The sequence below is a fragment of the Patiria miniata genome, unplaced genomic scaffold, assembly GCF_015706575.1.
Source record: "Patiria miniata isolate m_02_andy unplaced genomic scaffold, ASM1570657v1 HiC_scaffold_1, whole genome shotgun sequence".
In the NCBI taxonomy this organism is placed as follows: Eukaryota; Metazoa; Echinodermata; class Asteroidea; order Valvatida; family Asterinidae; genus Patiria; species Patiria miniata.
In genome coordinates, this window is record NW_024037047.1 from 33,763,101 (window position 1) to 33,776,853 (window position 13,753).

Below are 13,753 nucleotides of genomic sequence, written 5' to 3' on the forward strand. Positions count from 1 at the left end.
CGAGATGATGATAATCGGAAATAACTTTTAAAAGTAGGATATAAACATCTACACAACTATCCTTTCAAAACTGGGCGTTTTGTGTTATTCCTGTATTATGCGTGCGAGAACGAATTTCGGGGTCCACTTTTGCAACCCCATAAATTCGAGCTGTTTGGATGCTAGTTGTGATTTCATTCGTACGCGTAAAGTGTTCGCCTTTTGCGGACGTTGAAAAAACCAAAATTTTTTGCATTGGTGATTGGTCACTGCGTGCTGTTCCCGAGACACACAACGTGTATAGCGTACATGAGAACGACACGAAAAACGTATTCGTACTCTGTCATGTCCGATGTAAACAAGCGGGTTTTTTTTCGTCTTTTCTCGGGAACGGTAAGACATTAGGTTGGTTTCCTTTCAACCAGATGTTTGAAATAGGCCTTGTAAACAATCCAAAACATAACTTTTTTTGGGATTTCAGGACATAGTGCCATTTTAACAAGTTCTGTCTAATTGCTTCAATGATGTTCAGGAACAGTTTTACTTTGACACAAAGGAGTTAATTTGAAGTGTTTGATGTCTTTTTAGGGTGGCATAACACCTATGGTGGGTGCATATGTAAAGGGTGCTGTTTCTATTGGCTTCATCCTGTATGGTGAGCTGCAACTGACTGCTGATGTTCTACACACTAGCTTCCCGACTGTGGCTGAGATTCTCTTCTCCAAGTTCCCACTGGATGTTGGGTAAGTGAGGTGGGAATGAGCAATTTAAGTATCCTTTAATATAAGCCATGGGAAATTCAGATAAATTATTCTAACACGCCTGTCGGACCCCAGGATAATATATATTATTATTTATATCAGGCTTCCAGTGGTAAAAATAAATCAGGGTATTGTATGCTTCCGTTAAAAAGTACCTGAATGACTGCCATATTTTGTCAATAAAGTACCCGGAGACTGCAATGTTATTGATATCGGAGTCATCCGGGCATTTTTGCTGGTTCCCGCACAATCTAGAGCGTAGAAAGTCACAGTCAACCAGTAAACAGGGAGTAGAACGCGGACACAGCGCTAGCAAGGTGTACGCGCACAGTTGTCAGCAGCCACAACTAGCTTCGAGCGGCGCAATAGTTGAACAAAATTTGAGAAATAAAGGCAGTGTCCTGAAGTTCTTGCAGATGAAGCTAGTCAGCTTGATATAAATAATTCTAATAATATTGGATGGCTTTGTTTCGGGGGATACAAGAATATATTGCATTCGCTATAACAATATTGCACTCGTCTTCGACTTGTGCAGTATTGTTATAGCTCGTGCAATATCATAAGTTATCCCGCTATAACAATATTGCACTCGTCTTCGACTTGTGCAGTATTGTTATAGCTCGTGCAATATCATAAGTTATCCCGCGAGCGTGAGTGGAACACGGAATAATGAAGTGCATCTGTGTTCGGCCTCGTAGTATGTGGGACACAGATGCATTACATTATTCCGTGTTCCACGAACGCAAGCGTGATAACGAATTTATCTTCAAGCAAACTTGACGCACAGTAAAGATGGAACACGCACGCTGTACACAAACTTTTCAGCGGTTATCCTATTGCACGTGCGTGTTGTACGGAATTGTAGCGGAGTGCGGTATGGACCGAGGCCGTGCTACATGGTTATATGTAGCAGGGCTTGTTGCTATGGATCGACCAATCAGGATCGAGGATTCAAGTTTACCTGAAGATAAATTCTTATAGCCCCTCAAAGCCATCCAATATTGTATGAATGTTTGTTTAGGGGGTTTGACGGAAGGCCAGGGGTAAAAAGGGGACAGATTTGGAGTTTGACAGAAGTCAGTGACGGATAACACTAGCTCTTCTTTTAGAATGATTGATAATTTACCTATCCCTGCTTATCAAACCGTGATAGGAATAATACAAAGTAAAAGCAATCCTTAAAACTCCTGTAGAGGGAACGCAAATCACAGAAGTTCTTAGATTTTTGAGAGATATCAAATTCAATTCAATTCAATATATTCTTATCGTGTAAAACATGAAACCTGTCTCCTCGTTCTGCACATTCACATGATGGTGGGGACACTTGAATGAAACAACCCAGTAAAATCATGTGGTTCTGGCTGAGATTGAAAATGCGATCCACATATCTGCAATGATTAACTTCAAACGGTTGAAGGGTAATACACTGAACACTTGGTCATTGTGGTTTGGGAATGCTTCAAGTAGTAGCAATAATAATAGTTTTAGATTCACCGAACATATTACAGTTGTCAAAATTGATATAATTATCGCTGATGCACTTTTGTACAGATATTTTCTGGCCTCGCTCCCTGCATGTTTATCCGTCATCCATTCCGAGTGCCGCAAAGCCTTTGCGGATATACACGTCATCCGGTGCGAACTGATTAAAGAAATTAAACAAAGAAGACAGGAACATATATTGAGAATTACCTCTCCTACTTCTCTTCCTTTACATTTTCAGATTAAAGATGGACATTGATATGATTCCTCTGATCATTCGTCTGAAAGCTTTGGTGACGTTGAAAATCCCCTTCTTCGGAAAAAAAATTCTGTTCAAGAAGGAACTATGGCGCTACACAGCTCCTACTATACACAGTAATATATTTGATATTCACACCAAGCAGCCTGATACATCACCTCCGGAGATTGAAGCATACTCAACACCAGTGGTAAACAATGATTATTACATCTGTGCTATTTTTTGGTCATCCCTCTTGGTCAACTCAAAACCTTGATCTTCCTGTTCTCTTTAGAAAAATCCAGAGTTGTACTCAACTCCTCACATGTCACTCACATGTCAATAACAAATAAATGAAGTCCATCATTGTCAAATCACAGCCTATTCAAGTGGATTGTTGCCAAAGGCATTCCCTTCTCAATTGTGTCCGTACTTGTGGCTTGACATGTGATGTCCTGCCTGGAACAGGCTGTTATTAAAGGTACAGTCCATCATTTGTAATTTGCGCATTTTGTTCGTTTGAGGCAACAAAAGTGCTCAAAATCTAAAGAAGGGTACTGCATAACTAACATTACGAAGTTTCAGCTCAGCTTCAGCTGTTTATTCCGAGAAAAACAGCATTCTAGGATCTCGATTTCAAATCAAAAGTTGCTGAATCATGTTTTGAATTGGGCCTGAATTCAGCATCCGATACACGTTCTCACTGAGCCGATTGCAGCTACACGATGTCGCCTACTGATCCGACGAATTATAGCAACCACGCGCGCGTGTGCGTCGTGTCAACGCTTGCGCACGCTTCGCCGAAAAACAAAACGAACTACTAATTTAAATTTCCTATAGTGCGTCTTAAGAAGCACCGTTGGAAAGCCCTTCTTTTGCTGATTTCTTCAAAATGACAGCTTGCCAGAAAGAACACTTTCACAGGGAGTTTAGTCTCCTTACTACACGTATCTTTCAACCAAGTATGTTTTTCAACACTAATTACATCAGTCGTTTTTTGGATAGCTGCAAATGATGGACTCTGGCTTTAACCCTTTAGTCACTGTATTGCCAGAAACCACCAAATCTATTACTCCCTGTAGTGGCCAGAAAATGCCTAAAGCACTATATGGTTTTATGAATTTATCATTGAATATGCTCATCCCATTACAATGTATACTAATGTGTTAAATACACATGCACGTACAAGCTTATTACATGTATATGGGAACATCAGGCATTCCTAGACTGTTTCCATACTTTAGTTGTTCCAGTTTGTACATGTACATTGGTGTCTCTCTTGAAACATCGGTGTCTCTCTCAAAACATTCTAACTGTTCGTGGTTTCTCTGATTCGCCTTCAAACAATAACATCTTTGTCCCCGTATCATGTTTTTGAAGCTTTGCATGAGTAATTCCATTCAAAGTTATTCAGAGAAAAAGTTCAAAGTACTTCCAAGTATTTACAGGGATGTAAGCCTCCTGCAATGGACCTTATGCATAGCGGCCATCATAGAGGGCATCTTTTGCTATTTCAATTCAGTACCAGTCAATGCACACAATATTCACTCATGTGTATCCTAGCAAAAAAAAGGCATTGCCCCCCTAAGATGGCTGTTAGGCATAAGGTTGATTGTTATATGTACATATATACCTGTATACCGGTACCTCAAATTTCTGGCATAAATGTCAGAGTCCACTTTACGTCGCTGTATGTAATTTATTGCCTCAACACTCATTCTTCTTTATTAAGAAACTCGGTAAAGTTGTTAATAACATTTTTGTCCCATGAAGGATGCCTCTGGATCCACTAGGAGTGCAGCAGGCACCAATCTGTGTGGTGTTGAGCAGGTTCCTGGACTAGACTACACAGAGCCAGCCTTCCAGCTGGAGATGGTAGCAGCTGATGACAAGAGCTTGGTGACGTTCTTCTATCAGGTTGGGACAGCACCTGGAGGAAGTGATGTGGTCTCTAAGACAGAGTTTGGTGGACCCTCAGCTATCATTTCACAAGTAAGAAGTACCCTAGGTCAAGGGAAAGTTTGTGCCCAAGGTCTGAAATCTTGATTTATTGACTGAGACGTACGCCTGGGAATTTTGTATGGATAGTTACAGGTGTAGGAATATGTTGTTTTGAGATCATTTGATATTTGTGAACTTCATTCAATAGTTGTCATCTGCTCAATTTTGTAGTCTGGATTATAAACAAGTACACTTTCTGGATGACTGTTATATTGAAGAACAAATGATTATCTAGAAGAATGTCGCTATAATGAACGCTACTATACTGAACATTTGGCTATACCGAACATCCCCATAGCTTCCATGCAGATTTGTACAATAATACCAAACATTACCAAACTTTTAGAAAACGCATTTCATATTGTCAAATTGTCTTACTCAAAATGCTTCTAAACTACACTTGGATGTCAAAAAACGTTTATGAGCATTGTGAAGAACTACCTAAGAACTATGTGAAGACCTAGCACTTCAACGTCAAAATCATCACTGGTTGCTGCTGCCATAACTGCATTGGCTGCAATGATAAATGGAAGAATCGGTAACCAGTTTAAAACACTGGGCCAAAGATGATGACGACAACATTTTCACTGACATGATCCAAATTAAAGGGTTCAACGACTTAATTCACACAATAAAAACTTGGTTCCTATTCTGAAATAAACAAATGTTTTTCGGTTGTTTATTTTACAAGTTTTTATCGCTCGTATTTATAATGAAAGCACAGGGTGTTTTCTACTGACTGTAACTGGTGTGTGCATGTGGTATATATGGCTGGTGAACATGCATGAAAGTGCATACTGATATCATGTAGTACCAACCGTGTTGGCAAATTTAAATTTACACCATTGGTGTCTATATAGGACCATCTGGTGTTAAATTTTACTGGTGTTGTCCTATATAGATACCGAATGGTGTTAAATTAACACTACAGTTTTTGCAGTGTGTACCCGGTACATGGATTGACTATTCCTCTAATTTAAGTCATTTCAGTTAATTAATTAATGGAAATTAATGAAAGCCCATTATGGGCTTCAATGAGAGACATGCTTGTGGTATTACGTCGATTTGAAGGGAAATGATATGGATGCTACATGTATCTTTGAAACTTTGTGTAATGAAGCAGTGGAAAATCAATATAACAAATGACAGCTGTGCCATAAAATCTTTGGTGGACACTGTTATGTTTCCTATGGCAATTTTCTATTTGCCCTCTGTACTTTACTATAGGAAAAATTAATTAAAAATAAAAAATAGTATAAATTTACTCAAAAAATTGTAAATTGTTTAGTCCGTATTCCCTTATGGTTGATAGTGTTTGCTAACACAAATTAAACATGTACATTTTGGGGTTTTGAAATTTGAACGTTTTTCTTGAATGTTTTTGTTTCTGTCTATAGATTCTTCTAGGAGGACATCCTCTTTACTTCACTGTTTATGCCGCGAACAACGGTGGAGGCACTTCCACAGCTACCTGCAGCCTGCCGACCTTTGACATCACCCTGCCGACGGGTCGCATCACACCAGACTTCACCTCCACCAGTCACCCGTACATTCTCCGCGCATCGGCCGTGGTGTATGATGATTCCGTCATCTTGATGCAGAAGGAAGGGGTTGGGTTCGGCCCTGAAATCTGGGGCGATCAGATTGTACCATGGAATACCATTGATATCACTGAGAGGGAGCACCTTGGATATTCAAGTGAGCAGAATCTACAAGATTTAATTCTCTCCTTCCACATGCAGGGGATATAAATTGATGATGCTTACCAACTCCTTTGAAATAGGTTTTGTGCTATGGTATTGAAATGTGGGGAGAAGTCAATTGTGCTGTGGTTATTCCTTGAAAGTTAGAAGAAACCAGTGTTGTAGTACTCGTACTCGGTACTCGTACTCAAGTAATGTTTTGTTGTTGAGTACTCGTACTCGATTGTCAAAGTACTTGTACTGGAAATGATAGTACTTGTACTCGGGCAGCAAAGTACTCTTACCCGACATGTCGAAATTGTACTCGATCATCAAAGTACTCTTACTCAAACAGCAGTACTTGAAAAAAAAATGGGCACGTCTGGACAAACACATTAAACAGCTAGTTGGAGTGGGTCTGTATATCGGTCTGACTGGGCCTGGGCCAATTACGCACAATGAACCATTTGCCGTATGGCCGTATTCGGAAATAAAAGTACTTCGTACTCGTATTTGTACTTGCACTCGGAATACAAGTACTCGTACTTGGAAGTACTCGTACTTGTACTCGGAGGTACAAGTACTCGTACTCGGTAACCTAAGTACTCGGCAGTACTTGGTACTCGGAAAAAAGCACCCGACTGCAACACTGGAAGATACTGTAGAATACCAATGAGAATAAAATACAAAGAGCAATATTTGAAAGAACTGCAGGGAAATGGTAACAGTAGTGTTTTGAGCCACTGTTGCTTCTTATTATTATCAAATCCAGCAGGAACACAGATTCCTTATATAAAGAGTTTCTAAAAAGTGAATTTCATTGGACACCTCCTAATTTAATTCTCAAATTAAATGTGCCTACCCTTATTACCTGAAACAGTCAATGACTTTCACTACTTCACCGCTGCCAAGAAAGGCCGCCTCATCTCCAAGCCAACGTCAACCATCATCCATCGCAATCCCAACTTCTGTGCACGGGACTGCCTGGCACTACCAGAAACCCAATGTCTGAGTATCAACTACGACTATGGGGACTTCACCTGTGAACTGCTGGAGGAGATTGAGGGTCATGGGGTCGAAGTTCATGAGGTAAAAATAAAGTGTCCCACAGTCATTTGTACCTGCCTGTGTGTAGTAATTCAGTCTGTTGAACACATAATGGACCAATGAGTAGCACAAGTATTATTGTGTTAAAATCATCGTGGCTTTTCATATATTTTGGCAAGTTTGGTTCTTTTTATTTTGTATCAGTTTCCTTTTTCTAATTGCTTCTTGTTTTGTTTCCATACAATCCGATAGGCTGACTGTGATGAGTTTATTGTTACCCTTTTTCTTGTAATGAAACATGGATCCCACAGGCAGTTTAGCTTCAACCAAATATTGCTTAACCCTAACCCCCTGGAGTGATTTACTAGGAACCTTCCTCAATCCTGCAAATTCCAAGACCATATGGTAAACTGTGCACAATAATAGTTGAACTATGATTATTGGTGGTATGCCTTTGAACCCCATGTAAAGTAACATCACTTTACTAGTACATTACTCCAACAGATTCCAACAAACCCCGGTGTTAGAGTTCGACTGGATTGCTATTATTATTATATTTCTGGTAATGAAACCAAGGATTTCTCAAGAGCACCCTAGGCACTGTAAGCTCGCAAGCCTGGAGAAGGCTGTAGAGAGAAGACGATGAGAATTTATTGACCACTGTTTTAAATTATATCTATAATTGTTGTTTATTTCATAAGTTATTCACTAACGGGACCAGGCTCTGTATAAGCTTAGGCTTTTTTCCTGGTTCCCCCATCTGTCACCACTTATGTTAAATTGATCAAAGTGTTGTACATGTATTATTATTCTAGTAAGTTAAGTTATTGTTGTAGTAAATAATCTGTTGCATTTGCATTATATTAATTCGTGACAAATGGAAATAAAACAATACAATACAATACAATAGAAGAAATTACAGTTTTAGAGGTGGGAGGAAGAACCCCAGAAGAATATTCTGGGGAAAACCCACGGAATCAGGTAGGGACTGAAAACCCAATCCACATGTTGGCCCAGGCTCAGTTTTACTACACATTCAGTTCATTTCAGTCCCTTGTGAAGCACGGGCAGGACTCTAACCACGGATTAAAAAGGTAGAAGAACAAGGAAAATCAACCACATCCCTCTCTTGTTGAGGATATGTATTCTGTCATATTGATGTTATCATTGACAATTCTCCTTCTTTTCAGTCCGGACTCTTCACCCATTATGAGCGGCTTGGTGTTGGCCATGCTGTAGAGTTCAATCATGAATCACTCCAACTCGTCCACAACAACCTCTACTACTTCAACATAGAGCTCCTGAACTACGTGGGGTACGAGAACATCATTTCCTCTGTCGGCATCATAGCGGACTTCACTACACCAGAACCAGGGCTGATCGTGAATGGGACCAGGGATGAGGTGGTGCGTGAAGCGTGTGTGGAGTTCACACCAGAGGAATGGGAGAGACGATGCATTGAAGACACACCACTGGATAACCATCGGTAGGTACTGCTTCAAGTGACGCTTAGAGTAAAAAATGTCGCTGTTGACAAAGTTATGCTGTATAACAGTAACATAAATTCAGTTACTGACAAAGGCTTAAATCGTATATAAAAGAGTAAAGTGCTTTTGTGTATGACAAAGGTGCATACCAGAAATGAAATTTGAAACATTCATAATTACCTGAAACTTTTAAAATAGTCTTAGTTTTGAGTATTAACTAATCCTGTTCTGTGTGCCACTGTGCTATGACTTGTTAAAGGTACTTCACTTCATGAAAAATCATTCAAATTCTTCACTAATAATAATATAGTGACAGGTTGATAACGCTTCCAAAATGTGAATGTTCAGTTGTACCTTGTATCTGGGCAGTGCAGTCTGTCTCGTCAAAGAAGGCGAGTCTGATCATGAATGTACCGTAGTTGTGTTTTGTGACATTTACTCCGTTCTTCATCATCTTGTGACGTAATTACAGCTATATCACTGATGGTCCTGGTTCTATGACTGTGTTTAATGGTCATGAGGAACTTGTTGACATGCTGTATACAAGAAGCAATACTTTCATGGCAGGTAAGGATGGATGGTGCCTCATAGCAAAAAGGGGCGAACTTAATATTATTCTTCTTTGCAAGTGCAGCCTTCATATGGTTGAAGATAAACATACCGCCAGAAACACCGGGGCAAAGGCCTTCTCTTACAATAAATGTTACTGGGTTCTTTAACGTATGTTACACAACACACAGGACCTACGGCTTTACGTCCCATCCGAAGGACGAAGCAATAGTGGTTAAGTGTCTTGCTTAAGGACACAAGTGTCGAGACCGGGACTCGAACCCACACTCTGCTGATCAGAAACACCAGAGCTTGAGTCCGGTGCTCTTAACCACTCGGCAATGACACTCCATATTTTGTCTTAGCTTAACCTGGTGAATAGTTTTTACATCACTAATATTACAGTTTTTAAAATTATTATCAGGATCAAGTGTCCATATTATATTTACCATTATGCAATACCATTCTGCAACAGCATATGTGCTTTCTTGGTACGACCATAAGCTCTATTTCATGGCCCTACAAATCACAGAACGCTACATGTATCACAATAAATTTCTTAGATGCTGGCCAAGAAACTCTGCGCTTACCTTGTAAGCAATGGTTGCGTTCGAGTAGCTCACCTAGATCAACTCGGGTAAAGGCAGACAGGTTAGCCACGACAGCTGGGCTAATCGAACGCTAAACCGCAGCCCATCATGACCCTCGCGTGACGCCTGAAACAAACATCTGTTTCGGATTGGGTTTTAGTTTGAAATTTACTGCTTTTCAGTCAATTGCAAAACTCAAAAAAGTTAGGCTGGAATTTTCTGCCTTAGTTAGCATTGATTCTTGCCTCATTGTTGGCACAACCAAGAAATTTGTCCCTACATGTTCACAGTGCCACCAAATCACTGTACTATCCTGGTTACGACATGTAGCTGAACCACAGCTCAACCTTGGCTCGACTGACATCTTCCTATGTAACATTTGCGTTTCTTTACAGCCAACTGGGAAGGTATCCATGACAATGAGACTGGTATCCATGGCTACACCTGGTCCATTGGTAACGCTGTCTGTGATGATGATGTCAGCATGCATATTGATCCTCATGCTCATCTGTTTGATGAGTCCGAGTGGACCCACCAGGGTTTGGTTGTCAATGTCAATCTGCCAGGTAAATCTTCATCAATGGTCACAGTATTATGCATTGTTTTAGTGGAACATGATGGAATACAACTATTGACCACTTTGAGTGGTATAGTGAAACTATCTCCCCAAGGGGTTCCATTGCGTGTTCTATGTTGATCCTCATCATGCCCATGCTCATTTGTTTGATGAGTCCGAGTGGACTCACCAGGGTCTGGTTGTCAATGTCAATCTGCCAGGTAAATCTTCATCAATGGTCACAGTATTATGCATTGTTTAATTGACCATGATATAATGCAACTATTGACCACTTTGAGTGGTATAGTCAAACTATCTCCTCAAGGGGTTTCATTGAGTGTTCTTTATTGATCTCCATGCTCATCTGTTTGATCAGTCAGAATGGACCCATCATCAGGGTCTCGTTGTCAATGTCAATCTGCTTGGTACTTGGTTGGTTCTTCTCCTAAACACTCCACGGGGGAGTTTTAACAGGAGGCCAGAAACACCCGGGCAAATCCTTTCTCTTAGCGATAAGTTTTACTTGGTTCATTCACGTGCATTGCATTGCATTACACAACACACGGGGCCCACGGCTTTACGTCCCATCCGAAGGACGATGCAATAATGGTTAAGTGTCTTGCTTAAGGGCACAAGTGTCCAGACCTGGGCTCGAACCCACATTCTGCTGCCTCTGAAACACCAGAGCATGAGTCCGGTGCTGTGCTCTTAACCCCTAGGCCATGACACATCACACTGAACAACACTGCAATCACTGAATCACAGTGATACACTTTTGTTATTTGAAACAAACTTATTTTTAAGAGATATTTCATATGCTCCCCAGATTTTGGTTCTTGGGAGTTAAAAATGAAGCTTTTCGTTGAAGCAAGCAGTATTTTGATATTGAAAGTGCAAGAAAATCACTTGTAACAATTGTTAATAGTCAGCTATATTAATGTCTCACAAACTAATGTCTGACTACAGCCCAATACATACCAAAGGAAGTCCTATTGTATGCTCCCCAATCAAGTTTAAAACTTCAGACTCATTTCCACAGCATGGGTCAAATAGTGAGTTGTGCAAATTATCTTGCTCAACAGATGGTGCATATTACATCAGTGTACGTGCTCTCAACAAGGTAGAGTTTGGCGGTCCAATGGCACTCACTGTGTGTCACAGCACCCCTCTGATTATTGACAATACTCCGCCCATCATTTACAGCATCAATGACATCACCTATGACTCGTCCATTGGTAGAATTGGATTGAAGGTTAACGCAACGTGAGTATTTTTGTTTCCAACTTTGAACAAAACTTGAAGGTTAGTCCGGTGGTGAATCAAGTGGTGAATCAATCAGTTAGGAATTTGCAGTAGTACTATGAATGTGTATCTCTATTTTTTGACATGTAGTTATGTATGGTACAGAGAAGAACTGGTGAATTTAAATTCGGACACCTTGGGCTGTTTATCTTTAGAAGACCATTTCTTATTTTTCCCCCGGCAGCTTTGTCGGTGGGTGGTTGGGTGGGTGGGTATTTTGTGGGTGGGTTGGTTGATGGACATTTTACTCGGCCCATTCTATCTGGGTGTATTATACTGTTTCCATGCCACGCGTGTATCACAGCTTTGCAAGTGACGTTCTTTGAAATAGCCAGTATGATGACATGGATGTGCATGCGTCTAATTTGCATATTAAATCCCCCCCCCCATTGCATTGCAAAATTCTGCTCAGTTGTACGGTTTGTCGTGATGGTTGTGATTTCATGTACACCGAGTGACGAGTTTCAAAACACGGTACAAATAAAGAGTAAAAGAGTAAGATCCCACGAATCGTACATTTCATTTTTTTTGTGTTTATGACCAAGACTGTTGGTTGTGCGCGTGCACGGTTTTCGGTTTCTTTACTCTCGAGGTGCCGTAACCCGTGTTAATGCGTTACTTGCGTTAACGCGTTACCTGCCGTGGGTGTACTAAGTTGGTACTTGTTGAAAGTTGTCGCTAAATTGAAAATGTGTTCATTCACGCCATCCCAAAGTTAAATTTCTTAATAACAATTCAACACTGGGTGTACATGTAGGTATTCTGCACTATGCAAGAGGTTGTGGGTTTAAATCCGTCTGTGGTTTAAAAAAAAGAAAGCCTGTTAAGGTTGTGTTCTTACATTAAGAACAAACAACAAAGTTGCACAACTAATTACTACGGCGGTGGCATTCAAGTGTTTGTCATATCTCTCCTTTTGTCAGTGTTCAAGGGATTCTTTTGCTGGAGTCCATAATAATAACATTCTTCACTTTCTTTGTTTGAAATTGAGCAGCGATCCTGAGTCGCATCTGTTTGAGTATCACCTAGCAGCAGGCAGGACACCCAGGGATATATCACTGCGTGATTGGGAGGCTCACATCTTGGCTGAACAGCTCTACATGGACTTCAAGATACCCAATGGCATACCCTGCTGGGTTAAAGTCAGAGCAGTCAACAATGGTAAGAAAAACTTTCATAAGGTTAATAACTGCCATAATCTATGTAGATGAAGTACTCGTACTCGGTTCTTCTACTCGAGTACTACTTGAGTACCGTTTTTAGAGTACTCTTACTCGTACTTGTACTCGAATGTCAAAGTACTCGTTCTCAGACTGACGGTATTTGTACTCATGCAGCAAAGTACTCGAACTTGACATTTCAAAATTGTACTCATGGGCAATTCCACGGTTACTCACGTTACATTTTTGATGTACTTTTGAGTTTCCTTGGGCTGTAATTACCTTACTGAAAAGGTTTAATAACTGTTATCCCCATGGTAGATACAGTAGACCTAGACCTACCTAAGCACCAAAGATGACATCCAGAAAAATGTGTTATGTATGATAAACAAGATGCAGAAAAATTGGTTACTCACATTACGAAAAATGTAGCGTGAGTAACCAATTTTGTCCGTCTTGTTTATCATACATAACATATTTTTCTGGATGTCATCTTTGGTGCTTAGGTAGGTCTAGGTCTACTCTATTTACCGTGGGGATAACAGTTATTAAACCTTTTCAGTAAGGTAATTACAGCCCAAGGAAACTCAAAAGTACATCAAAAATGTAACGTGAGTAACCGTGGAATTGCCCTCATTATTATCAAGGTATTCGTACTCCAATAGCAATACTCGATAAAAAAATATATATGATAGGCCTTTATAGCTTGGCTAACCATGGCCATATTATACTTTATAAATGGTTGATTGCGGAAAAATCAAAGTTTTCTCTGTGCACGTCCTTTGGGCACGTCTTTTATCACAAGTACATAACACTTAAGTTTTGGCTTCAAGCACAATGTACTAGGACTTGTACCCATACTCTGAAATGCAAGTACTCGTACTCGTACTCGTAAATACAAGTACTCGTACTCATAGTC

The 13,753-nt window shown here is 40.2% G+C and overlaps 1 protein-coding gene across 1 annotated transcript in view; it reads left to right on the forward strand.

The window, feature by feature from the left end:
* LOC119733107 overlaps window positions 1-13,753 on the forward strand; it is a 201,807-nt gene that overhangs the window by 120,550 nt on the left and 67,504 nt on the right. The window contains 10 exon segments of the mRNA XM_038206687.1: window positions 568-722; window positions 2,464-2,671; window positions 4,234-4,452; window positions 5,859-6,159; window positions 7,024-7,232; window positions 8,381-8,676; window positions 9,150-9,244; window positions 10,212-10,382; window positions 11,455-11,635; window positions 12,669-12,835. Coding sequence (XP_038062615.1) covers window positions 568-722; window positions 2,464-2,671; window positions 4,234-4,452; window positions 5,859-6,159; window positions 7,024-7,232; window positions 8,381-8,676; window positions 9,150-9,244; window positions 10,212-10,382; window positions 11,455-11,635; window positions 12,669-12,835 — 2,002 coding nt within the window.